Here is a 26,413-nt window from a genome sequence, read left to right as displayed (position 1 = left end):
TACCATACCGTGGGTAGTATTCTTAGATGCTTACCCTTGTGATGAAAATGGAAATCTCAGCTCACGGTATGTCAGACAAGGGAAAAACAAAAAGATATTCTATGCATAAGCCGAACAGTCATGGAAGAGAGCATCTCCCGGTCCCCCAGTAGTTCCTATAATAATACTTGAAAAAGAGATATTCTAGCGATAAAACATTGAGAGATGGGTGTTTTTCTATTTTTTTATATTTTAAAGAACCAGCCAAGCGGGCTTCATCTCTCCCTTCTTTCTCACGAGTCCTCTTCCTTGGAGGAACCTAAACTATTCGCAAAGCGGAGATTGGAAGCTAAGCGAGGTGCCAAATGTCCATCCACAGCCGGAGATCCCAACCTCCTCCGAAAGCTCCCTTCCATCCTCCTCTCCATCTTCAGAAAGCCCGAGCCCAAGACACTCGCGCGCTTGCTTCCTTGCTCCCGAAGCCTCCAACTCCCTTCCACTTATTCATACCGCCATCTCCCCTGGGCTCCTCTTTAAGTGGGATGCTACTGGTCGTACCAGCTCGACTCGGGGCGGGCGCTTATTGTTGCTATTGCTCCTGATGGGGCATGCCGACGAGGGGCTTGTTGCGGATCCGGTCGCTGTCGTCTCCACTATGGTAATTTTGCTGGGTTTGCTTTCGTTTGTTCTTAGAGGGTATTTTGGTGGTTGTTCGCGGAGGTGATACTTTGTTGATAGGCAAGGGAAAAGGTGTTATCTTTGGGTGCAGTTATTCTGTTTAATGCGGTTGCTTGGTTAATCTTTAATCTCCTCTTCAATGGGAACATGGGTTTCGTGATATCGGCTGATCCATCCAATGTTTCTTGTGCAGGAAAACAAGAGTAATGGTAACGAACAGAGAAGATTAGAGCTCGAAAAGGAGGTGAGTTACTACTGGGACAAAGGTTTTATTATATTACTAATTTTATTTTCTTCTGATCGAGAAACTGGAATAAGGAAAAAGAATAAATAAAATAAATAAGGATAGCAGAAAGAGGGAGAAAGAATTTTGTTTCTTGATTAAGGGAATTGGCTATGAAATGGTAGAAAACCGGGAATCCCCTTTTTTTTTTTAGAGCCATGATTTAATTTCTCATAGGATTGGAGAAAAGAAATAGAATGTTAAAATAAGCTTGCCCTCTTCCTCTCTGTTTGATTCACACTAGGAGAAAAATATTTGAATGTCTTCCTTCTTTTTTAGTTTTGTTCTTCAGGCAAAATTCTTTCTTTTCTCGGATGAGCATTGGTTTGTAAACACTTGTCTTGCATCTACCAAGCCATCTATTCTGCCCATTAAGTAGTGTAAATTGATTGGCCAGAAGTGCCTCAAAGCTGTCAATCTTTGGAGTTCTCTGTTGTACCAAAACAATAATGTTGGATAATTTGCTTGATTTTCAGGTTGTTGACCTTCAGAGGATGCTCTGTGATGAAGAGAGGGTGCATGAAATTTTGGAACGTGCATTGGTTCCGCAAAATGCTCTAAAAACACTGCATATCCCAAATTTCCTTCCTAAAAAGGTTATTTTCCGCCCCTGTGTCATAAAAAAGGGCCAAGGTTCTAGCTTAAAACTTGATCATGATGATTTTTTTTTTAAAAATAAATCAGTGTTGTGTAGAATCGTGAAGCATTTGAACACTATAACCAGTAGAAGGTTCAATTTAAATATTAAACAATCACAGTATGATAAGAAGCAATAATTGCAAATGTGAAAAAGTATTGATAAACTTTTAATTAAATACAAATACAAGTGATTTTTTTAAAAACAAATTCTACATTTGACTACAAATAAATGGGATGGATGGCTAATTTTTACATAAATTGAATAAACTTTTTAGACCAATCATGAGATGCGAGGCCCAAGCTATTGTAGCATTATTCTGGAAGCATATGACTAGAACTAATTTGGACCTAGCTAACAGAACTTGTATGACCTAGCTAACAGAACTTGTACTTAGTTATTACATTGTCTTAAATATCCATATAAACATCGTCTCCGGGATGCAATCAATGAATATCCAGTTTTTTCTTAGAAAAGGCATACGGAAGATTGTCTGATTTTATTTTGCATTTATACTTTTAACATGATGCAAATTTATTGACTTCAGGGTTCAGATGATCCTACTATTGCAGGTTCTTCTAGAGCTAGTCCGTAGAGCATTTTTGATCCCTGATACTTGCTCGTATCACCTTTCCAGGAGTCTCCTAAGTCAATGCATGATATGATTAGGTTTGAGAAACCAATAATGTTATATTTCACTGGCCCTATCTATTTTTCACGCAAAACTTTTTCAATAAGAAAAAGTTGATGCAATTATTTTACCACAGAAAAAGTCAGTTTTGTGGACATCCAAATGAGATTTAGATGGCTTGATTGTACATCGCAAGTGTCTTAGGTGGTTCAAGGAGAGGTAGAGAAACATCAAAAGTTAAAGCACTTCATCATTATTAAGAACTTACTCAAGGTACTTTACGATAATTAGTTAGAATTAATACAACTTGTTGCTGTTGTTCAATAAGTTACCCAAGCCTTGTTTGTGACAATCAATAATTATTACTCAACCACATGCTTGGTAATTTTATGGTTTCCAATAATAAATTTTGTACGAGTAGTATTTTTTTTTTTGTTTTTTTTTTCTGTTTAAATATCCTCTCATTCGTGCAGACAAAGGAACTGCTAGCAGAACTGGTAATGGTGGAAGAAGAGATAGCTCGACTGGAAAGAGAAATAAGTAAAGTTCGAGAAGGCCTGCAAAATGTGCAAGGAGCTCAGGAACAGAATTCCCCAAAATTTCATGAACATAAACATGCAAATGGAGATGTAGCTAAACCTCCCATCAAAATGCTGAACGCCATGCCATCTCTGCCTAATGGAAAAGTATTGCAGGATAATATAGAATTAGAAACCAAATCTATGTTCTACATAAATCAGGCAATAAAGGGAGATGTTTTAATTAATGGTTTGAGCAAAAAGGTAGGTGCTGGAAGAATAACTAGGTCAGATCAACATAATGAATGTCAAAGAATGATGGAAGTTAAGGACAGAACTTCAAAAAATGGTGGAATCACAGAGAAAGTGACCTTGCCCAAGTTATCTATGAAGCATCTTACTATAAAAGTAAGTCCTATACTTTACGAGTTTGTCTTGGTTTAATTTCCACCTATTTAATGACTATCTTGTGGCCTAGGAAAGAAGGAAAACAAATAGAATATCACTGCTATGAAACTGAGAAAGCAAATATGAAATAATGAAAACATACAATTTTTTAGGGAGAAGCAGTTTGTTGCTTGATATTGTTTAAGCTAGAAGAATGCTTATAACTGAAACTAGTTCTTGAAATTTGGTGTGCTTTTAGAGCAGTATAAGGCTTGGGCCTCTTGGGGGTAGTTGGATGTTTCAATTATTATGCCAAAACAATTGTTCTATTGTTTCACTAATCCAGATCAAAGAGAAAGTTTTTTATCTGGTAGTTTTAAACTCTCATGTTTTAGATTTCATGGGTAATTGTAGCAAATTAGTTAATTTTAATTAGGATTGTTTCTCTCCAAGTTTGATTTAGTTTATTTCCAAGTTTGTGTGGGTTGGACTTCTTAAAGGGGACTCCACTCCCCCACTTTAAGTCGTCTTTCAATTTAAAAAAGCTTAGTTTTCTACAATTGCTCTTTTTCCTTGCAAAACGCAGGTCGAGGCACACAACTCTGAGATTCACTGGTTGACACATGAATTTATCACATTCCCACGGATGCTCCACCATTCAATTGCCTGAAAAAAATAGCTATACTATTTGTATGTTATTGTCTATCAGTTTTGTCATTAAGGATATACTTACTGATTCAAAATATCAATCTTAGTCTTAACTTAATTTAAATAATTAGGTGACAGATTAATCAACATGGTAATCATAACTGAATAGTGATTTTCAACGATAGTCATCATATATATATATATATATATATTTTAAATTTTATTTTCTCTCTGATAGAATGATTGGAGAGGAGACTTTAATTCTTGGTTATTTGTGATGTGGGTCTCATATGACACGTTTACAACCATAAAGTTGCATGATCTCACCTAAAGTTTGTTGCCCATACAACATATGCATAGTCCGCTGCATATGTGGTATCTGGAACTTTTTTTTAAAAAAAATTGATTCGCTTGTTCCTTTTTCTTTATCAAATCCTCTTCTTCCTCTTCATGAATTCACACCTTTTTTCTCGTATGTCCATCTTATTCTGTAAGTGCATATCAAGATAAAAGAGCAAATCAAGCCCGGGTCAACCCATCCTCCCCTTTAAACTCTTGAAGTCAGTTGCTTTCCTGTCCATGTTCAATGTTGATAATCTTGTAAAAACCTTGACAGATGAGGAATCCTAGACCATACGGTTAATTCCTTGGACTCAGATCTCAGTGGTGCTTTCTAGAGTTAATATCATCCTTCTTAGGTGCATGTTCCATTGGTGGGGTCTTCTTTTCTCGTCCTCATCCTTATGAACAATTAGAGTCAACAAGTGAAGGAAAGTTAGGATCAAGAAGGGGAAGAGAGGGCTAATGTCTCCTTTCAGCTTCATCCTCTTTGTTAATGATTGTCGATAGTACAAAGGGAAAAATCAAATGGGGGAAGAGAGCAAGAATCAAACAAAGGTGAACAGAGAAAAGCGAGGAAGAGAGCCAAGTAAAGCCCTATTATGATCATTATCAAGTCATACTCATCCAACTATTTGGGATTGACTATATGAAATTTGTATCTTTTGCGTCGATTGAGTCCGACACGAGACTATCACTAGTAATATTTAAATCAATTAAATTATTTCTAATGCATTAAAAAAAATAACTCCGCCCATGTCAAACCAGTCATGATCGGTTCCAAGCCCGGATAAAGGAGGAGGGTTGGGTTAGGTTGTCAGCAAGCATTAAAACTATCCATTAAATTATTATGCTAACGCTAGGTTGTTTTCCGGAAGGAACACGTTGTAGGTTTCGACTGTAACGTCTCGGCAATGATCGCTACATCTCCAGAACTCAGGTATAGTGCTAAATATGCAAAAGTTCGCGTTGCAGGGTCCGACTGTAACACATCGGCAAGGACCACAACATCTTCATAAGAATTTGGGTGTAGTGTTAAATAGACAAGATTTCTCACATCATAGGTTGGATAAGATCAAATATGATAGGAAAACTAATAGTTTAAGATTTGGAATATGGAACATAGGAACCTTCATTGGTAAATCAATGGAAATAATAGATACGATAATTAGGAGAAAAATTAGTATTTTATGTGTACAAGAGATAAAATGGGTAGGCGAGAAATGATAGAGAACTTGAATTTTAAGTTATGGAACACAGTAAATAGTAAAGTAAGAAATATAGTGGATATTGTTGTAGATAATTCGTTAAAGGATGAAGTTTTAGGAGTAGTTAGAAAAAGGGATAGGATTATAGCCCTTACGATAATAGTGGCGAAAGAAATTATGAACATAATTAGCGTATATGCACCACAAATATGATTAGACGAAGCTACTAAATCAAGATTTTGGAACGACTTAGATGAAGTATTATAAAACATTCCACCAAATGAAATAATTTTAATATGAGGTGATTAGAGTGAAAAATGAGGAATATGAGAGGGTATATGAGGGTTATGAGTTTGGAATGAGAAATGAAGAAGGGAACACTATATTAGATTTTGGGATAGCATATGACCTTATGTTAGCTAATATATTTTTTAAGAAAAGAGGAACACTTAGTCACGTTCAAAAGTGGGAATAATAAATCGCAAATTGACTTTCTTATTGTTAGGAAGAAGGATAGAAAGATTTGTAAAGATTGCAATGTCATCTCTGGAGAAAGCTTAACTACCCAACATATGTTAGTAGTGTTGGATATACGCCTCAAGCATAATATAAATAGAAAGAAAATATATACGACTCTTAATTTAAGTGGTGGAAGTTAAAAGATGGGAAGCAAAATATATTTAAGCAGAAGGTTGGAGTATAAGTATTAGGTAAAATATATGGTGACTCTAATACGACATGAGATAAGATGGTATCAAAGTTAAAAATAATAGCTAAGAGTGTACTTGGTGAGTCAAAGGGACATATACCACTAAATAAGGAATCTTAGTAGTGGAATGAGAAAGTACAAGAGAAAGTGAAAGGAAAAACGAATAACTTGTAAAAACGAGGAAAACTTAAAAAAAATATACAATAACTAAGAAAGAGGCTAAGAAAGTAGTGAATGAAGAAAGAATGAAATTTTTGAACGATTATATCAAAAGTTGGATACAAAAGAAGAGGAAAGAGACATTTATATAATAACTAAAATGAGAGAAAAGAAGACAAGAGATTTTATTCAAATAAAATGTATTAAAGATAAATGTAATAGAGTACTAAGTAAACGATGGAGAAATAAAAGAGCGGTGGAAGAGACAGTTTCATCAACTTTTTAATGAAGGGTAAGGTGACCAACTTAACTTAGGTAATTTATGTAGGTCAAATGAGTATAGAAATTTAAATTTTTATCCTAAAATTCAACCTTCAGAAGTAGAACAAGTTTTAAATGGGATGCACAATGGAAAAGTTGTTGGACCAGATGATATTCCGATAGAGGAATGGAAGTGCCTAGGGAAATAAGGTATTAAATGACTTATAATATTATTTAATATGATATTGAAAATGAAAAAAATGCCTAATCAATGGAGGGTAAGTACTTTAGTTCTCTAGTATAAGAATAAGGGAGACGTACAAAATTGTACAAACTATAGGGGTATTAAACCAATGAGTCATACTATGAAACCTTAGGAAAAAGTAATAGAAAAAAGATTAAGGAAGGGGACCACGGTGATCGAAATTAATTTGGGTTCATGCTGGGAAGGTCGACAATAGAAGCTATACATCTTTTTAGACAACTAATTGAAAAATATCGGGAGATCTACACATGGTATTCATTGATTTAGAAAAAATTTATGATAGAGTCCCAAGAAAAATTATATAAAAAATTTAGAAAAGAGATGTGCTAATGTAACATATGTTGAGCTAATTAAGGATATGTTCGAGGATGTAATGGCCAAAGTAAAGACTTTAGGTGGAGTAACTAAAACATTTCCAATAAAGATAGGGTTATATCAAGAATCAGCTTTCCTATCTTTTTAAATTAATTATGGACGAACTCACTACACACATTTAAGACGCAGTACCGTGGTGCATGTTGTTTGCAGATGATATTATTTTGGTAGATGAAATACGTGAAAGAGTAAATGTTAAACTAGAATCTTGGCAGGAAACACTGGAAGGGAAATGTTTTAGATTTAGTAGAATAAAGATAGAATATATATGAAATTTAAGTTTAGCAATATCTGATGTAATTAGATAATTGTTAAGATAGGAGATAACGAGTTGCCTGAAATCGAGAGTTTTAAATATTTAGGATCTTTTTTACAAAACGATGGAGGGATTGAGAGAGATGTCTTATATAGAATACAAGTATGATAGTTGAAATGGAGGAGAGCATCAGTTGTTTTATGTGACCGTAAAATACCTCTAAAACTTAAAGGAAAGTTCTATAAAATTGCAGTTAGATCTATTGTGTTATATGGAGCTGAATGTTGGACTATGACTTGAGCACATGAGCAGAGATAAGGATATTAAGGTGGATGTGTGGACATACGAGGATAGGGGTGTAATCGAGCCGAGCTGAGCCGAACTCTTGGATGTTTGAGTTTGGCTCGTTTATAATCGAGCCGAGCTCGAGCTTTATTTAACGAATATATTCATGGCTCACGAGCTTATTCGAGCTTTTATCGAGTCTAAACGAGCTTAATAAATATAAATTATAAATTTAAATATTCATTAAAAATTAAATTATATATTTTAAAAAAATTATAATATTCTTGTTAAAATTTATAATTTTATTCTAATAAATAAATTTAATATATTTGTCTATGTTTTGCATAAGTAGAGTGTAAAATCTATAAATTTAATATTAAAACTATTATTTTTTTAATTTAAAAGTTGATTTATGAGCTTAACGAACATGTTCACGAGCTAACGAGCCGAATATTGTGAAGCTTGAGCTTGGTTTGTTTATCTTAACGAGCCTTATTAAATGAGCTCAAACGAGCTTTTATCGAATCGAGTTTCGAATATCTCACGAGCGGCTTGGCTCATTTATATCCCTATACGAGGATAGATAGAATAAGAAATGAGTACATTAGAGAGAAAATGTCGGAGTTTCATATATTGAGGGAAAACTCCGAGAGACACGTTTAAGATGATACAAGCATGTACTTAGATAATCAATAAATGCTCGCGATGTGAAACTATGATAAACACACATATCAAACGAGGAAGAGGAAGACCAAAAAAGACTTGGTTAGCAATAATAAAATAAGATAAAATTTATTTAAGTATAGATAATGATATAGTAGGATATAAAGTTCGATGGCGTAAAAAGATTCATATAGTCGACCCCACGTAATGGGATAAGGTTTGGTTGTTGTTGTAATGCATTAATAAAAATGAGGCTATTATTTTGCCATCCTCTCAATACAAACATATAGGAGTATTGACATATGAGATATGAAGGGGTATATGTGGTCAATGTTAGAAAATATTTATATTGATGAAAATAACAAACATATATCCAATAAAGGGTACTAATTAATCCGTTTAATTCATAAATCAACATAGAAAAAGAATATGTCATACATACAATGTAAAACACATAATATAACAATGTAGCATATGGCAATAGTTGTAACAAACATACAATTATGTTTAAAGTGGTTATCATTTGCAAAATAAATGGTTAAGGTAATGCTTACAAGCTACACACTACCATTTCAAAATCTAAATTTAGTCTATTGCAATCACAAGATCTCATCTGTTTTAGTGGGGAAAACATCACAAAAGTCCTACTTGATCATCTTTCTTTCTTTTCACCAAATAGATGGTCCACATAACTATCATAGCTGCCTGCCGTTCGCCTTGGTGCCCAAACCACCTAAAGCAGATACATATTGCATGTGCAATACAATCCCGCATATAAAACACCTAAGCAGTTGCACATGTGCCACCAAGATCACTTCTTAGAAAACAGACCAAGATCATCCTTAGTTGGGAAAAGTTGTAAATATCTCGATGTTGCTATATATTATATAGGGTAATTTGTATTTTGTGCTTTATAGATTATGAGGCCATTTTTTGTTTTCTTCTTATAAGTACAAGAGGTTTTCTTTCCTCAGAATGCAGAGGTGGAATTTCTTCCCAAGATGTACAAACAACCATCACTTGGAAATTCATCAGACACGAATGGTGTGACTTACCAGCCGAATAAGTTGTCTGAGAAAATAGTGAAATGCCTGATCTGTATTTTTCTAAGATTATTAAGAACATCACGATCAATGGATATTGAAAAATCAGGAAACTTGTCAAAGTCATCCAACATGCTGTTGAAATCAGGAAGCTTTCAGGTTGATGGCAATTCAATATCAAAGGGAAGAACTTCATTTCAAAGGGAAATAAGGCACCACGATCCATATGGAATTTTTGAGTTTGAAGACTCTCTTTCCAGAGATATTGGTCCGTACAAGAATCTTGTCAAATTTTCCCCCTGTTCTTCAGATTACAAGGAATTTTCTTGTTCTCTCTCTCTAATGAAGAAGCTAAGGTATGTCGCATAACTCTATTTCAAAAACGGAAGCATATATATTTTATACTGCAAAAAAGATATCTTATAATTCAGATCTACGTGACTAAAATGTGCAAAAAGTGTTCTTGATGGATAGGGTACTGAACACACATGTTAAAGATATTTACATATTTATTATAATGCTGAGTCTATAACTTGGTTGTTCAATACATCCATAACTCATTAATAGAATACCACTTTTATTATTTATTTTGTTTGAGGAAGGTGTAATGCCAGTTCCAGTCTAAACTATTATTTCAGGGTTTTAAGCAGGAGCCTTCAGGATGTGGACTTGAGAAATTTGACGGACCAAGAAAAATTAGCCTTTTGGATCAATGCTCATAATATTTGCATGATGCATGTACAAATATTTACTTCACTAGTTTTTTTTAGGTTTCTCATCAATCCTGATTAATTCATGAATATTCTGTCATTTTGCAGGGTTTTATAGAGGTTGGAATGCCTTCAAACCCAGAAATGGTTAAAGGAATCGAAAATATGGTACAGTCACTTTTCAGAGTGCATGTTAATCAATTTTTAAAATTTTAAGATCTAAAGAATCTAAGTGAATCTTCTAATCAGGCAATACTGGATATAGGAGGTAACAAACTTAGTGCTCTAATGATCAAGCACCTTCTAAGATGGCCATCAAATTCTAATGAGGTATGTTTAATTCTAAATCTATTCAAAAACTATTTTGTTGACAGTTTTATATGCATTATTTCACAGGAAAGAAAAGGTAACAGGAATGATAAAGAAAAATTACCAGAACATTATGAATTGGGGCACTCAGACCTGAACGTTGTATTTGCATTATGTTCTGGTTACAAATCTTCTCCAGCTGTAAGTTGTTGTTTAGGTTTGAATTGATATAAGTTCGTTTTAGCAAATCTAATTTAATAATAATCAAATGTGTGTTGGAGCTCATTTCATTCACATGCCTTGCAACTGGCATATATGCTTTGAGTACTCTGTCACTTTTGTTGTTATTTTAGAATCACAAATAGGAAAGTGCACGAGTTATTGCTCATGACTGTTTCATGCTTTACTGATTATGGCATGCTACATTGTTGGTGTTTTTATGGATATTCAGGTAATGAATTGAAAAGCTTTTGTTCAGGTCAAGATATACACAGCTGATGGTGTGACTAGTGAGTTGGAAAAATCAAAATTGGACTATTTGCAAGCTTCAATAGTAGTCACCACTACAAAAAGAATTATGATTCCACATTTCCTAGCCTCAAGCATGCACGAGTTTGCCGCAGACTTGGATTCTTTAGTTCACTGGATTATCAATCAGCTTCCAACTTCTTGGCCTTTAAGGAAGTCCATGCTGGAGTGCTTGAAAGGACATACGCCTGGGAGGATATCTCTTGCAGTGGATGTAATTCCTAGTGTCTCTGAGATTCAGTATCTTCTGCCCATGTGAGTTGGTATATATATATATTTTTTACATTTTTTGTGAAATTTGGAAAATGTAATGGAAATGTGACAATTTAAATCGTATATTCTGAAACTGATAGCTTTATGTATGGTTTCAGAGTATACATGTGGATCTGTATATATGACTAAGCTTCCAAGTTTATTCTACTTACAAGCTTGTAACGTGAATGAGCTCGATGCTCAACATCATGTTGGCATCAGTTGATTTGTGTTGTGTAAACTGAATCTCTCTTAGGCTGCTGTTGGCTATAATACATCTACAACATAAATACACAAGGTTGACAAAACAACAGCAAACACCATAACTGGATAGGGGGAAGAAATGCGATGGTAAATAAATGTAAACTATATGAATCATATTCCGCATTGACATTATATTATTGGTTAACTTCTGATTTATTCTCTCATAGAAAATGTCTTCTTTAATATCATAAAGTAAACATCAGTAAATGCAGAATTAATTAGCAGCGCGTTTAGCTCATGAAAATAGTTTTTCTATTTTCTATGATTTTTCAGAATAAGGATTTTTATATTGAGTTGTAAAAATAATAATGGAATACATGTTTCTATGAAATTATTATTCTAAATTCATGTAGCTATAGCTATCTTAATCAATCTTTTAAAGAATATATTCCTCTTGAATCATCAGAATAGAAGAGTCAAATGTGCCAAACATGTCAAAGTGAGCTACGTAGGATAAACAAATTGGACAAGCCAAAATGATCGACTAGGTGGCATGGGTCAAGTAAGCAAGAGAGATTATTGATGAGCTAAGTGGGTTGGGAACTACAGTGACTTGCAAAGTTGGAAGGAAGCATCAGTTGGGGGGTCAAATTAGCTAACTAGCCAAGCCTAACAAACCAATTAAGTTAGTCCTGGTGATGATGATGATGATGAGGTTGAATTATTTATATGGACCAATTAAGCTTGAAGGGAACCATTCCTATAGAAAGCATACCCTCCCTGTTTATGATAATATTGATCACTGCATTGTAATCAAAGAATTGGAGTAAAAGTTATAATGCTCGTTTCAGACGGTACAGTATCATTGGTCCTCTGACTAAATATATACAGATAAATTATGAGAGTATTTTGTTCTAGTATAATGTCTCTTTGTATGAGAAGGTCAAACATCTAATAAAATATTTTGTATCTATTAATTCTAAAATCTATTAGAACAACTATCTATATAATTACTAATTGTACCTATCTGTAGGCTTCATTGTAATCAAAGAATGATACTACTAAGGATTTAAAAGACTTTGATAGTAATAAATGTTGAAATTTATTAATAATATAAAAATATATTGACATAATGTTTAACTTATGATGATGATATAATTAGACCCGTGTTGATTGTCGTAATCGGAGAAAGCACATAAAAGTTGTTCCATGTAATGGGAAAAATAAAATGCATGAACACTGACAAAACTATATCTAATATTATGGAGTATCTTTGAGAGCTTCTGGGTGATTACTCATGAGCACTCTTCGTTTTATCCAAATGTTCAATAAAAATTTTTCATAGGACCAAATCGATTCTTCCAAATTTGATATTACCTAGTTCATCAATTTTTTTAATCTTTGAGGAAAATTATCTTTGTGATCTTATCCAAACTTAAAAATAGCTTTTAAGTCTATAAATTTATTGGTTAAAGGAAAAACAGACAATGAGCACACAAGTTTAAAGTGAGGTAAGAAAAGATGTTCATGATATCATATTAGAGATGACAACAACAAAATCTCTATAGATTATAGTTTTTATTTTCTTTTAGCATTTAGGCATCATAAATCATTTCTCATTATTCTTTCATTCCCTTTTCAAATACTTTCACACATCTGTATGTTTCCTCTTTTACAATAATATATATTTTCCTCTCTTATTTTATACAAGAATCAATATAAAGAGAATAAACGTCTTATAATGCACCAGTTAACAGATGCATAATATATTTAAGTGAACAACTCACAATCTATCTAATATGAGAGCATATCATATCTAAATATAAAATAGATGGTAAACCCCCATCGATAAAATACAAGATCGGTCGACTGATAAGAATTCGATCCCGTTAAATCAGTGTTTGATTTTTATTTTTAGTGGTCAACTGTTTTTCTATTTAATCAACCGAACCACTGTGTTATTCAAGTTCATGATCGGATCAAATTGAATCCCCATACAATTTATTTATCCAGTCGACTAATCCTTGAGATCAATCGATCGATCCATCCGTTTCTTTGGCTGGTCAGATCACATCGTGCCCCCATCTGCTGATTAAATCCGAGTTGGATCGAATAAATCTTTGGTACCATTAACATGAGATTCTCTCTTTTGTAACAGATTATAAATTATATCATTTGCTGCATCAAAAACGAAATATTGAAAAGACGATATGAAGTTTTAATTTTACAGAGTTTAAGGCTGCCATTTGTGGCTTTTAATTTGCTTCTGATAGATGTTCGTAAAACTTAATCCTCACCAATTCTACAAACAGGGAAGAACTTGAAATAGGAAATATACACATATGAGTATAGATCTTGTTTCATTGAATCATGGTATAACAAAGTAATACATAAATTGAAAGATAAAAAATCTGATTGAAGAATCATTATCCTTGTTCTTTATATCGTTTGGAAGATCTTGAGAAAGAAGAAAAAGAAACAGAAGCAAACGGGGAAGATGCTCTTAAGTGCTAGGATTTGTTGGATATTTTAAATAAATGAAAAAGGCTGGAAAGAAAAGTCATAACTTTTGAAAAAAGTCATAACTTTTAGCCATTTTTTGGTTGTCTATAAAAGAGGCAAGTTGGATGAAAAATAAACACACATTCTTGCTCTCCTTTCCTTTATTTTTTGAATTGTCTTACTCAGTGCAACGTATAGACAATTAGCTTTATCTAATCTTATAGGATATTTGGTTTGTGGTGCACAATTTATAAACCAAATAAAGCCTTAAGGATAGTGTTTGAAACACGATTTAGAGTTCAAGATTAGTCTTATTTTTTAGCACTAGGCTCGTACTACACTAACATTCTTAATGCTTTATGCTACCGCCCAAAATGGCTAGTTCTGTGAAAGACCTAACTGTTGGTGCGGGAAGCATCCGACGATCGAACCTGTGTTTTGATTATGTCAAAGGGTCCAAAGTTAAGTTGTTTTGTTATCTAAAATGCTTGAATTGTTAGAGTATATACTAAAAGTCTAGTTTTTTGTAAATAATTATTTTGAAATAAGAATCACATTGGTCAAATATCTACATTTATGCTAAGTGTAGTTGTCCGTTTAATTTATATTGTAGATAACATGATGCGAGAAGACACACAGAAGTTTATGTTATCAGTTCCTTATAATTTATAAACAGTTGCTCACAACCAAAATGGAATGGGACAAACCATTGGAGTGGTTGTAGTGTAATTAGGTATTAGTTTATCTTGACTAATAAATTACACTAGTACACTATGAGTGTATTGAGCAGGACCATTTGAGGTAGTTTTTTTTATACTGACTCTTTAAAAAGAACATGATCTCTGTTATTATGGAAGTGCGTACTCTTAATCATGATATAATAACAAGCACGTATACTTAATATTTATTTCTTTAATTTATCAAAGGGTGCGATTTAGTTCGATAAATTAATAGGCCCGATAAGTTGGGAAATGATATTATTTATATGGTGTGTTGTTGATTATAGAATGAAATCGTGCCCTAGTAATTTAGGTTGATAATGCTCCCTTGAGGAGCTCATAAGGATTGTCATGTAAACCCTGCAAGTGGACTTAGTCCGACATGACAATAAGGTTGAGTGATACTACTTTTGGAGCTAGATATTAATTAAGTGAGTTGTCAGTAACTCATTTAATTAGTGGACATTCGATATCTTAAACACAGGGAGATTAACACACTCATAATAAGAAGGAGCCCATAATATAATTTAGGATTGATGCGGTAGTTCAATAGTAGCTCTTTAGTGGTATGGGTTATTATTGATGAACTTGAGTTGGGTGTTCAGGGCGAACACGAGAAATTCAAGATCATCGGGAGACCAAAACCAATTCCTCCTCTCAGTCCCTATTGTAGCCTCTTATATATAGTCTTATATCCACCCAAAGCCTAACCTCTTAACCCATGCTAGGGGCCGACCCCTATCCTTGCTTGGAGCCAAAGCAAGGGGCCGGGCAAGCCAAGCTTGGAGCTCAAGTTAAGGCCGGCCAAGCCTTGCTTGGTGCCCAAGCAAGCGGCCGACCAAGTAAGGAAAGGAAAGGGAATTTTATTAAAAATAAAATTTTGATAAAATCTTTCCTTTTATGTTTTTATCCACATGGTTTTAAAAGAGAGTTTTTAATTTTAAAATATTTCCTTTTATAGATTTTCTACAAAGGATTAAAAGAGAGATTAGATATCTTTCCTTATTTGTAGATATCTATAATGTTAAAAGAAAGATTTTAATTTTTAAGAAAACTTTTCTTTTTGTAACCATGATATAAAAGGAATTTTATTTTTAATTTTAGCTTTTATAGATATCCATAAAAGGATTTAAAAGAGAGAGATTTTAATTTATAAAATATTCCTTTTATAGCTAACCACAAAAGAGATATTTTAAAAGAGAGATTTTAATTTTTGTTTAAAATATTTCCTTGTTTGTTTTGTAAGAGATGACCGGCCATGTCATGAACAGAAAAGGAAGTTTTATTTTTTGTTATAAAACTTTCCTTTTTTGGATTCACCAAGGATTATAAAAGAGAGGTAAGGGGTGCCTTCATGGGACACAACTTCTATTCTATTGTTCCTCTCTCTTTTCCTTTGGTCGCCAACCCTCTTGCTTTCTCTCTTCACCTTTTGTTTTCCACATTGTGGCCGGCGGCATCAAGTCTACTAGGAGCTTTGGTGGCCTCTTACTAGGAGGAGAAGAAGAAGAGAAAGGAGGCCCTCTTGTTTAGATCCCTTTGGTGGCCGGAGTTTGGAGGAAGAGAAGAAGGCTTTGGTGGATTTCTTCTTGGTAGATCGTCGCCCACACGACTGTTGGGACCGAAATGTAGCTAGAGGGGGGGGTGAATAGCTCGACACGATCTCGTGCTCAGCGTTGCTTGCTTCTCGTGAAGATGTGCAGCGGAAATTACAAGAAACAATACACCACAACGCTAACTCGTAGATTTACTTGGTATGCACCTTAAGAAGAGGTGACTAGTCCAAGGATCCACACACTCACGCACCCTCCACTATGAAAAACACTCCTTTATGGTAACTACCGAAGGCGGAGAAGCCTTACAAGCTCTCAGTACAAGAAAAAAGGAAAGGGAAACAAAATACAATAAGATCTTACAAGTTTACACAAGAAAACCCTAACCCTAACTTCTTCCTCGCCTCTTGACTTGGGCGTGCACCAGCACAAGCCTCCAAGAACCTTCAAGAATTGGCGGCGAGAACTTTATGGAGTCGCTGTGAAGATCACTGAAGAGAAGGATTGAAGCCGTGGAAGTTCTGCCGAGAGAAATGCTCGCCAACAGCTATATCCTGCGCCAACGGTCAAATTCCAATCGATTGGATTGCTTCCAATCGATTGGGGAGGCTTTGGAGCGATCAACCGATCGATCCCGAGTGCCTCTGTGCTCCTGGGAATTGCCTAGATTGATCGGCTGATCGATCCAGGGCTTATCGCGAAAAATCGCAGGTCCCAATCGATCTCACGATCGATTGGAGGCTCCCAATCGATCGACCGATCGATTGGGAGGCTTTCTGTTCGCGCGACACTTCTCCCCAATCGATCCACTGATCGATTGGGAGGAGGCTTGTCGCGGGGACTCACCTAATCGATTGGGCATGAGCCAATCGATCGGCTGATCGATTCAGCTCCTGTTTTTGTCCAAAAACAAGTCCAAAGTCCCCTACACCAACATCCGGTCAACCATGACCTGTTGGTTCATCATGCCTAGCATCCGATCACCCTTGACCTGCTAGGACTCCCTCACCAAGTGTCCGGTCAATCTCTTTGATCCACTTGGACTTCCACCAAATGTCTGGTCAACATTGACCCATCTGGATTTCCTTGTGCCAAGTATCCGGTCAATCCCTTCAACCTACTTGGACTTCCCATCTGCCTAGCTTCACTCACTAGGTCTTTCACCTGGATTCACTCACCAGGATTTCCCATACTGCCTAGCTTCACTCACTAGGTCTTTCACCTGACTTCACTCACCAGGATTTTCCTTCTGCCTAGCTTCACTCACTAGGACTTTTCACAACTGTCTGGTTTCACTCACCAGGACTTCACAACTGCCTGACTTCACTCACCAAGACATTCCAACTGCTTGGCTTCACTCACCAGGACATCCACCTGGCTTCACTCACCAGGATTTTCCAGTCAAGTATCCAGTCAACCTTGACCTACTTGACTCTCCTTCACAATCTCCCCACATGAACAATCGCACCTGCAATCTCCATGTGTTATCTACATGTATTGTCAAACATAGAAATCCAAATATCAAGACTCGAGCTTGACCCAATTCAAGCTCAGTCAAATAGGTCAACCTTGACCTAGGGAATATTGCACCAACAATCTCCCCCTTTTTGATTTTTGACAATATCTCCTTTAAGTTAGACTAATCTCATAGCCTCAACTTCCTTCATGCCAATATGAATGAGGATTTCCTTCATTCTCCTCTTTTTCTAGAGGACAAACTCCCTTTTAGGTAATGAAGGTCTAACTTAAACCTTACATTCTCCCCCTATTGGCACACATAAAAAACTCTCCCCCTGAAGAGTTACCCAACGTTGCTTACAACTTCACTCGTTGTTCACAACTCAATAACGAAGGTCCCATACCCTTCATTATTCTTAACGCTCATCCTTGAGCATATACCACTTGGTATATTCACACACGATTCAAATAAAGGTCACATACCCTTCATTGTCATCAAATACTCATCCGTGAGCAAACACCACATGAATAATGAAGATATCCACTCTCCATTACATTCAAATGCCCAACTTTGAGCATTTTCGCTAAAGAAGGTTAACCACCTTCCAAGGTGTATGAAAAATAGATTTTCATGTCCTTAAAGAGTAACTCCCCCTAAAGACATGCACATAACTTCTGTCATTGCACCAACAATGACTTGGAATCCCTAAACCTTTAGGAAACCTAAATTTTGAAGTTTTGAGGTTCACAAATTCAATATTGAAACCAAACCTCAACCTAAACCTCTAATTAGTCTCCCTTAACCAATCCGTCCTTATTTTCATCATGAAAACTCCCCCTAAATGTATACAAATATGTTTTGAGGGGTAAGGAATGGTTACCTAGACTAAAGGCGGCTCAAAATGCTAAAATCAAACTTTCCCAGCCAAAATCAGCATTCCCAATCGATTGAAGTTGGGTCCCAATCGATTGAACCCTGCTGAATCGATCCACTGATCGATTCAGACTGCGTGGATCGATCGACTGATCGACCATGGAGCTTCTGCTCGCGGGAAATGCCTTCTCAATCGAGCACTCCAATCGATCGGGTGATCGATTGAAGCTCTGAAAATGCTGAAATACATTTTCAGTCAATTTCAGAAAGTCCCCAAAAATTCTACAAAATTTGAAAAATCATGAAAATTCATGTAGACATTCCTTAGGGCATATACTATCAAGGAAAAATAGTTTTCTATGAAAATACTTTTTATTTTCCAAGATTGACACAAACTTGAAAACTTATAAAAACTTTAGTGTTTTCTTCTAGTTTTTGTCTAACTCTTCAATGATGATTACTATCAAAAAATAGTCTTCACCAAGGTTTTCCAAAAACATTTTAAAATAATTTTCAAAATCAATTTCCAACCATGTTCTTTGGGCTCAATGCACATGACTTATATATTAGCTTTCCCAATGATTGGAAAACACATAACTATGCATTTTGATGAACCTAAAACTCAAAGGAATGCACTAAATCAACATCTTGAGTTTTGTTCATCATCCTACCACCTCACTTGCATCTAATGTGTACGGAAACACATATAAGTCATCTTATAGTTCTTTGTGAGATGTAAAATTTTTGTTTTTGCCCTAATCTAGGGATCATGCATATTTGCCTAGGCATTTTGAGGTTATGAACATCTACCAAGGATGTTACTTGTTAATAAATACTATTTGTCCTTAATTGCAAGGAATTTACAAGTTATGCATGATGCGATATGACATACATCAAGAATAAATAATTTTCAAAAGAAAATTTCCTATGACTACATGATGTATGTATGACATGATATGGTATTTTTATGTTTTTTATAACAAAACATGAATGCAAAATATGATGTCATGGCATATGATGGGCAAACAAAGCATGGTAAATTAGCATAAATGAAATACCTAGATTATCTATCTAAGTATCCTTAATCTTTGGCTAAATTAAAATTTAAACCTAGATTGCCCAAAATGTCCCAAGAAAATATCAAATCCCAATTTTGACATTTCTTTTACTTTTCCTAATTTGTGCCAATTTAAATTAAGCATATTCCTCAAATTTTGACACATTTTACTCTTCCAAGAGTATCAAATTAAGTTAAGGGTTAAGTTGCCTTTAACTTCCCAATAACATGCCAAAATCCCAACTTGGCATTTCTTCACACTTAATTTCATTGTGCCAATCAAGATTATATCAAATTTCTCAACCTATGGCACATCTTATCCTTTCCAAGAGTAAGCCATTTATCCTTATCATTTTCAAAGTTAACAATAACTTTGAAAATGCTCTTAGAGTGTCAGCTTCATCAAAGTTGGGTTAACTACTCTTCTAATCGGAGTTGACACTCTCTATCCCATCTAAGGGATAGAGAAAATGCTCCTAGGAACCCAAAACCTATTGAAGCTCCTTGGATGCTCTAGGTATTCACTAGGGATATCTTCTCTAGATACCTTCCTAGTGACCTTGTTAGACTTCTTAGAATCCTTGGTCACATCTCCTAGGTCAACTCTAGGGATTTCTTCCCTTGTGACCTTCTTTGTGACTTTCTTGGACTTCTTAGAAGTCTTAGTCATATTTGTTGCAAAAATACTCTTAGGAATAACCTCCCTAGTATTTTTGACTTGACCATTTGATCTAGGGTTGGTTCCATAATTATATGGAACTATATGGTAAGAAAATACATCCTTCTTAGCCTTAGGTTTGTATCCCAAACCTCTATGGCCATTGGATGACTTTTGTACTCCTAGACCTAGGTTATGCTCATTTTGCCCTTTTAGGATATTTTCCATCCTTTTTAGGGTCTTTTCCATTTTATCAAGCCTTGACCTCAAGACTTGATTTTCTTCCCATAATTCCCTAGATTTTGATTTTTCCTTAAATCCTTGAGCATTTTTATTTCTAGGCTTATAACTATGGTCCTTAGTGTTATTGCCTAAACTTTTACCTACCTTCCTAACCCTAGGTGTGGTAGTCTTAGCATGGAGAGCCATATGTTTTTCTTTAATGCTATCATGCTCCCTATTTTTATGATAAATAGCATTAAAATGATAAAAATTTGAATTAACATGCTTTTTACCATTATTTAAAGGGGTAGGCTCTATAAATGATACCTTTCATTTTACCTTGGAGGCTTCCCCTTGAGTTGTGCTTCCTCCTTGAGCCTTGACTGCTTTCTTCCCCTTGGGACATTGACTCCGATAGTGTCCCTTTTGATTGCAAGAGAAGCACACAATGTGCTCCTTGCTCTTCTTTGTTCCAGGAGCGGTCTTCTTGAACTTCTCCTTGCCCTTTGGTGCCACTTGACCCTTCTTCTTGGTCAACTTGGGATATTTTCTCTTGTAATGCCCATGTTCCCTACACTCAAAACATATAATATGATTTTTATTTTTAATTGAAACATTTATACCTTCACGTGTAGGGATGACATCTTCTCCTTTTGATCCGGAGGTAGAAGCTCCCTCTTGTTCCGATAATGGTGCTACTGCAATGGATTTGACTTGACTTGTGGAGGTGGAAGCTTCTTCATCCTCTTCTTCTTTTGACCCGAATGTGGAGACTTCTTTTTCTTCTTGATCCGGTGTCAATGAAAATTGCTCCCCCTCAATCCTATAGGTGGAGGCTTCTTCATCTTCATCTTGTATATGAAACAAAGAGTATGCTCCCTCTTTACCCTTTTCATTGTATTCCTTTGAAGATGAAGCTTCTTGGACTTCAAGAAGGTGATCCAATCCAAGGAGGTTCAACCAAGTTCAAAGGTGAAGTTCGAAGTAACCTGCTACGGCTGCAACCAAAAGGGACATATCAAAGCCAACTGTCTGAATCAAAAGGATGCAAAGAAGCAAAGAAAGAAGAAAGCTTTGAAGGCAACTTGGGACGAGTCCTCATCATAAGAGTCCGATGAAGAGCTCGAACAGACGAGCTTCCTTGCACTGACGGTCCGGGACAAAATCAACGAATCCGAAAGCGAGAACGAATTGGAAGCAGAATCAGAGAGAAGCCACGAATCCGTATCCGTTTCCGAAGGGCCTAACCCCGATGTAAGTATTTCTCGGTTGCATAATCTAGTCAATTATCTTATGCATAAATTAGCTAAATCTAACATTCGGATCAAATCACTTCTAAAGGAGGTAACAACCCTTAAAGAAGTAACTAACTTCGAATCCTTAACTGACCCTATTCAGACTGAAACCTCAACTCAAGTCCAACAACTTGAGGAAAAAAATTTCAATATAAAAACTCAAGTTAAAGAACTTAAAAACACATTGGAACAGTTCACGTTGGGTTCCAAGAATCTTGATCTGATTCTTGGAAAACAAAGAGCCGTTTACAATAAATCCAGACTTGGATTTAAACGTAAACATAAATTTAAATCGTATTTGTCAATTGTAAATAGATCAAATAGAAACATAGTCCAAGCATGGGTCCCCAAGTCTAACTTGGTCAATCAAGTTGGACTAGGTCAATATTGGATCCCCAAGGATCAATATTGAGTCTCCTCGATGGTGCTGCCTGTTGCCGTCGACAGTTGGAAGACGACGGGATTTCACACTGGCGGGCCTTCGGACCGTCGACTATGGGATGGAGAAAGGGTTAGGACACAGAGAGGGCCTTCGTCGCGAAATTATTTCTTGCAGAAGAGGTTTTCGCCCACAAGCCACTTTCGTCTGCGGCGTCACGTGTTTCTCACGAGAAACACTGTTTAACCTTGTCGTTATCTGCGTGGGATAGAGGGACAGAGAGGTTTTCGGGACAGAAGATTTGAACTGGGGGTGGGGGAGGAATCGAGTGGAACCCAGAGTGGCGAGTGGTTAATAGGTAGTGTTAAGAATTGGTTTAAAACCGCACCATTTTTTTATCTAACCAACCCGATTGAATATTTCAATAAAAATCGAATAAGTCAAATTGATACAATATCAATTAATTAGTTTTATCGAATTAATTAAATTTTATACAGTTAATCACACGATACGACCTTGTCTCCACGCGACATAACACGGTCATATGATCCGTTCTGATGTAATATCCATTTATTTAGTTTAATCAAATTATCCAAATCATTAATATTTTTAAAAAATGAATTTTTAAAATAACTCAAATCATTAATATTTTTAAAAAATGAATTTTTAAAATAACAACGCTCTAAAGTTGATTCAAACTTATAGAGATAGGGAGGAAGAAATGATGTTAGGATGGCATGGTACAAGTGGTAAAAAGATGATTCGTTCGTTTTCAACACTACTGTTAGTTTACTTTTAAGTAAACACAGAAAAGATAAACCACAGATGACTACTAGTGTTGGACAATTAAATAGCACATGAGGATGACAGACACTCAACTACTAGTTAGGATTTAACTCCTATATGATGATAGTACCATTATATATTAACAATTGTCTGTCTAGCGAAGATGATCCCTAGACCTCATGACGCCATACAAGAAAGAAGTGAAAGAAGAGAGATGTGTGCTCATGTGAGAAGGATGATGGAACTAGTATTTTTTTTAAAAAAATAAAAATCTCTCTGTTTTTCCTTACTAATTCGGGAGTGAGAAAGAAAAGGGGGGAAAATAATTTTTAATTCCTTAAAACAATTCTCTAATTGGTTTCAACCTAATTGACTTAGATTTTTTTTTTCCCACTAAAAAGTTGGTTTGATTACAAATTGTTCAAAACAAATTAAATCAATCCCGATTCAAACGATCGTGATTCTAATTATCAGACCTACCAAATGAATGAATTTCAACTCAAAATTTGATTTATCCATTTTGTTTGATATCCGCATCTAAAAATTTAATAAAAATAAAATAAATAAATTTTAAGATGTGAAAAAAAATTGTTGAAAAGTTTGTATTTAAGATATAAACAATCAAACTATTAAGCACAACATATTCAACTAAACTATGAAGCACAACATATTCTATAAATACTTGAGGTTTATTTTTATCTTGTGTTAATCCATATTTTTTATTTAATATCCTGAGTCTCTATGTTGACTCAAATCTGAATGTTTGGCCTTCCCACTGGTCATTCAAATATCAGACCTTTAAATACATCTTGATTATCTCTTGTCACTCAAATCTTAAACTTATGAATTAATTCTTTAATCATGAGCTTTCTAAGATATTCTTCAACTTTCTGCTGATTCAGATTCAAATTTTGAATATCTATATTCATCCTTACAAGACTCTAAATGTCTTTTTGGCCCTTATATATATGCTCGTTCAAATTTCAAACTTTTGAACACATACTTCCTTATTGACAACATCTAAAATTTGGCCTGAGAGCATAACCGAGTTGGTTTGCAGAATTGAGCCAGCATTGAATCCTAGTAAAACTTGAAGAATTACCTCCCATGTGATGACTAATTTTGATTTTGTGATTTATTCTTTTTTAATGATGTGAGATAATCGTAAGGGACTGTCAGGATGACAGATGTTATCTTTTGTAGATAACATCTAAAATTTGGAGTGACCGACAACAAATCTTATCCTTGTTTCAAATATGTATTCATTATATAACATAACTTTGGTTCTTCAAGTCCTAAACATTGCAAGTAAAATTTCATCAAAGCATCTATTTTGCACTGTAAAGGGTAGCATTATTTTAAACCTTTTAATCCAAGTTAATCAACAATGAAAACTAACTGTTTTTGAGGTAATTAACAACCAAACTTACAGTAGTCGTAATGTCTCACAGTCAAAAGACAATAATTTTTATAGTTTTTCGAGGATAATTAATAGTGAATCATACCCATCGAATTATCCCAATATCTCTTCTATTTACAAATGAAAGTGTACAAAAGAAAAGAGTACTGTTCACTCTTTCTGTTTTTACAAAGGAGAGCTAATTTTTTTTTTCTCTTATATGTGTTTTGATTTTGAAAACCGCGTGAACAACCAACAAACAATGCTACCTACACTTAGCAATGAAAATCTAATAAAAAAAATTAATCTCTGCTAAAATTAAAGCATACGATTCAACTTTGAGATTACTCAAAAACCCTACCACACGCAAGTAAATTTCAGGTCCTTATTTAAAAACCTTTTTTCTTCAAATGATAAAAAAAAAAGCCAACCGTAAGAGTCCATAGCCAACAAACTAAATCTCTTATTGTCATAGAAAAGAGAAAAAATGGCTACTCCTCTTTGGCCACAGCTTCACCTTCCTTGTCAAGCAATTGAAGACGATAAGCCTGCAATGCCGGTCCGGCGAGCCGGCAGATCCTCCACATCGGCAACACCTCGGCGCCCATCTCCTCGTAGAACTTGATTGCGTTAACGTTCCAGTCGAGCACGCACCACTCCACCCTCCCCATCCCCAGCAGTGCAGCCTGCCGCGCCACCGCCGCCAGCATCATCCGCCCCAGGCCCCTCCGTCGCCATGCCGCCCGCACGAAAATGTCCTCCACATACAGCCCCGGCTTCGCTAGGAACGACGAGTAGTTGGGGAAGCACAGAACGAATCCCACAACCACCGCTCCCTCGCCACGCGGAGACGCGAACTCCCCAGCCTCAGCATCGTCCACCGGCGCGTCCGGATGGAGCTGGCGCACGATCGGGGAGAAACCTCCGTCGGCGTCGGAGGTAGGGAACGGGGTAGGGGAGAGCTCGAGGATGAGGACGGTGAAGGAGCGGAAGGGGGGAGGTGCGGGAGAAGGGAAGAGGGTGGCGGAGAGGGAGGCCTCGGTGGCTGAGAAGAGATGGGTCAACCGCTCGAACTCCGCCATCTGCCTGATGAGCCGGCAGATGTTTGGCACGTCGCGATTGTCCGCAATACGGATCTGAGCCCAGACGGCATCTTTGAGATTCTCCGATGACGCATCTGCAGCGGCCGACATTGCTCCGGCGAGATCGAAAAGGGAGAAGGAGATCGAAATGGAAAGTAGTGGGGAAGCGGACTGTGTCGCTAGGGTTTAGTTTTATAAAGGATCTATCGGCACTCTATGGGTATTTTAGGTAATGCCAATAATAATTAGGTAAGTTTTTGCGTAAATAAACGGGGCAGATTCCCTGAAAAAAGGAAAACAAATAAATAGGCGGGCCATGTTGAAATGTATCGACCTCAGGCCCAAGTCAACCCATTATTTTAGGATATATATATATATATATATATAAAAGCTCTCCTGCGGTGTTTTGCATGCGGTTTAGTACGGCGAAGGACAGCTGGACGCCATGTCAAATGCAGTCAATGGGATAGGAAGCAAGCTGCACAAAAAACACATCCACATCTCACCTCTCAACTCCCTCGAAAAAACACTAGCACTCGCCTCTCCTTTCTCGTCGAACCAAATCTCTCTCGCTGCGATCTCCCTGCCCTAGCGCTCGCCTCTCCTCTCTCGCCGAACCAAATCTCTCTCGCTGCGATCTCCCTGCCTTAGCGCTCGCCTCTCCTCTCTCGCCGAACCAAATCTCTCTCGCTGCGATCTCCCCGCCGCACCTCTCTCTCTCGACTACGTTTACTGCGGAGATCTCCCTCGCTCGTTCACTCGCCTCTCTCACCGTAGATCAGCCCGCAGGTCAACCCGCAGCACCTCCCTCTCTCGCCTAAGAACACTGCGTCAAGGTCTCCCTCCTTTGTCGTCGCCTACCTCTCAACCGAAGAGAGCCCTAGCTTCTTCCCTACCCGGCTACCGGTGGAAACGAGGTACTTTGCAATCTGGATCATTAGCTGATCTTTGCTTGATAACCCTTGTTAATTTGCTACAATTGCTTGCACATGTATCACCAGAAAACAAACGTATATCAGATTTTTGCAATTTGGATTCTTTAGATCTTCAATCAAAGATCTTTGCAAGACTATTATAATTAATTTCCCAAAATTTATTACCA

The 26,413-nt window shown here is 36.2% G+C and overlaps 2 protein-coding genes across 7 annotated transcripts; one reads left to right on the top strand and one right to left on the bottom strand.

Moving 5' to 3' along the window:
- The first annotated feature begins 222 nt into the window (after positions 1 to 222).
- Positions 223 to 11,312, top strand: LOC121974812. 6 transcript variants are annotated; one of them, XM_042526062.1, is made up of 11 exons: positions 223 to 637; positions 851 to 901; positions 1,417 to 1,536; positions 2,125 to 2,246; positions 2,345 to 2,481; positions 2,682 to 3,134; positions 9,256 to 9,680; positions 9,945 to 10,062; positions 10,143 to 10,202; positions 10,284 to 10,544; positions 10,822 to 11,312. In XM_042526062.1, exons 6-11 carry the CDS (start codon positions 2,709 to 2,711, stop codon positions 11,128 to 11,130), a joined length of 1,599 nt encoding a protein of 532 aa, XP_042381996.1. In that variant the 5' UTR covers positions 223 to 637; positions 851 to 901; positions 1,417 to 1,536; positions 2,125 to 2,246; positions 2,345 to 2,481; positions 2,682 to 2,708; the 3' UTR covers positions 11,131 to 11,312. The 6 variants fall into 6 exon arrangements, with proteins under 6 accessions (XP_042381996.1, XP_042381992.1, XP_042381994.1 ...); XM_042526060.1 differs by lacking the exons at positions 2,125 to 2,246; positions 2,345 to 2,481 and having other exon boundaries at positions 225 to 637; positions 10,284 to 10,364; positions 10,431 to 10,544; XM_042526061.1 differs by lacking the exons at positions 2,125 to 2,246; positions 2,345 to 2,481 and having other exon boundaries at positions 226 to 637; positions 9,963 to 10,062; positions 10,284 to 10,364; positions 10,431 to 10,544.
- Positions 11,313 to 24,531: 13,219 nt separating this feature from the next.
- On the bottom strand, positions 24,532 to 25,519 carry LOC121977433 (probable acetyltransferase NATA1-like). Its single transcript, XM_042530012.1, has one exon. The coding sequence runs from the start codon at positions 25,420 to 25,422 to the stop codon at positions 24,721 to 24,723; it is 702 nt and encodes a 233-aa protein (XP_042385946.1). The 5' UTR covers positions 25,423 to 25,519; the 3' UTR covers positions 24,532 to 24,720.
- Positions 25,520 to 26,413: the final 894 nt, after the last annotated feature.

This window comes from Zingiber officinale, chromosome 4B, assembly GCF_018446385.1.
Source record: "Zingiber officinale cultivar Zhangliang chromosome 4B, Zo_v1.1, whole genome shotgun sequence".
NCBI lineage: Eukaryota > Viridiplantae > Streptophyta > Magnoliopsida > Zingiberales > Zingiberaceae > Zingiber > Zingiber officinale.
The sequence above is the reverse complement of the archived record's forward strand: the minus strand, read 5'-3'. Positions and strand labels throughout refer to the sequence as shown.

Excerpts from the sequence above, each read along its gene's own strand:
- LOC121974812 (XM_042526058.1), top strand. The coding sequence starts at position 581 with ATGGGGCATGCCGACGAGGGGCTTGTTGCGGATCCGGTCGCTGTCGTC. Across the intron at positions 638-850 it reads TCGCTGTCGTCTCCACTATG|GAAAACAAGAGTAATGGTAA; the intron begins GTAATTTTGCTG and ends TTTCTTGTGCAG. Across the intron at positions 1,537-2,681 it reads CAAATTTCCTTCCTAAAAAG|ACAAAGGAACTGCTAGCAGA; the intron begins GTTATTTTCCGC and ends TCATTCGTGCAG.
- LOC121977433 (XM_042530012.1), bottom strand. The coding sequence starts at position 25,422 with ATGTCGGCCGCTGCAGATGCGTCATCGGAGAATCTCAAAGATGCCGTC.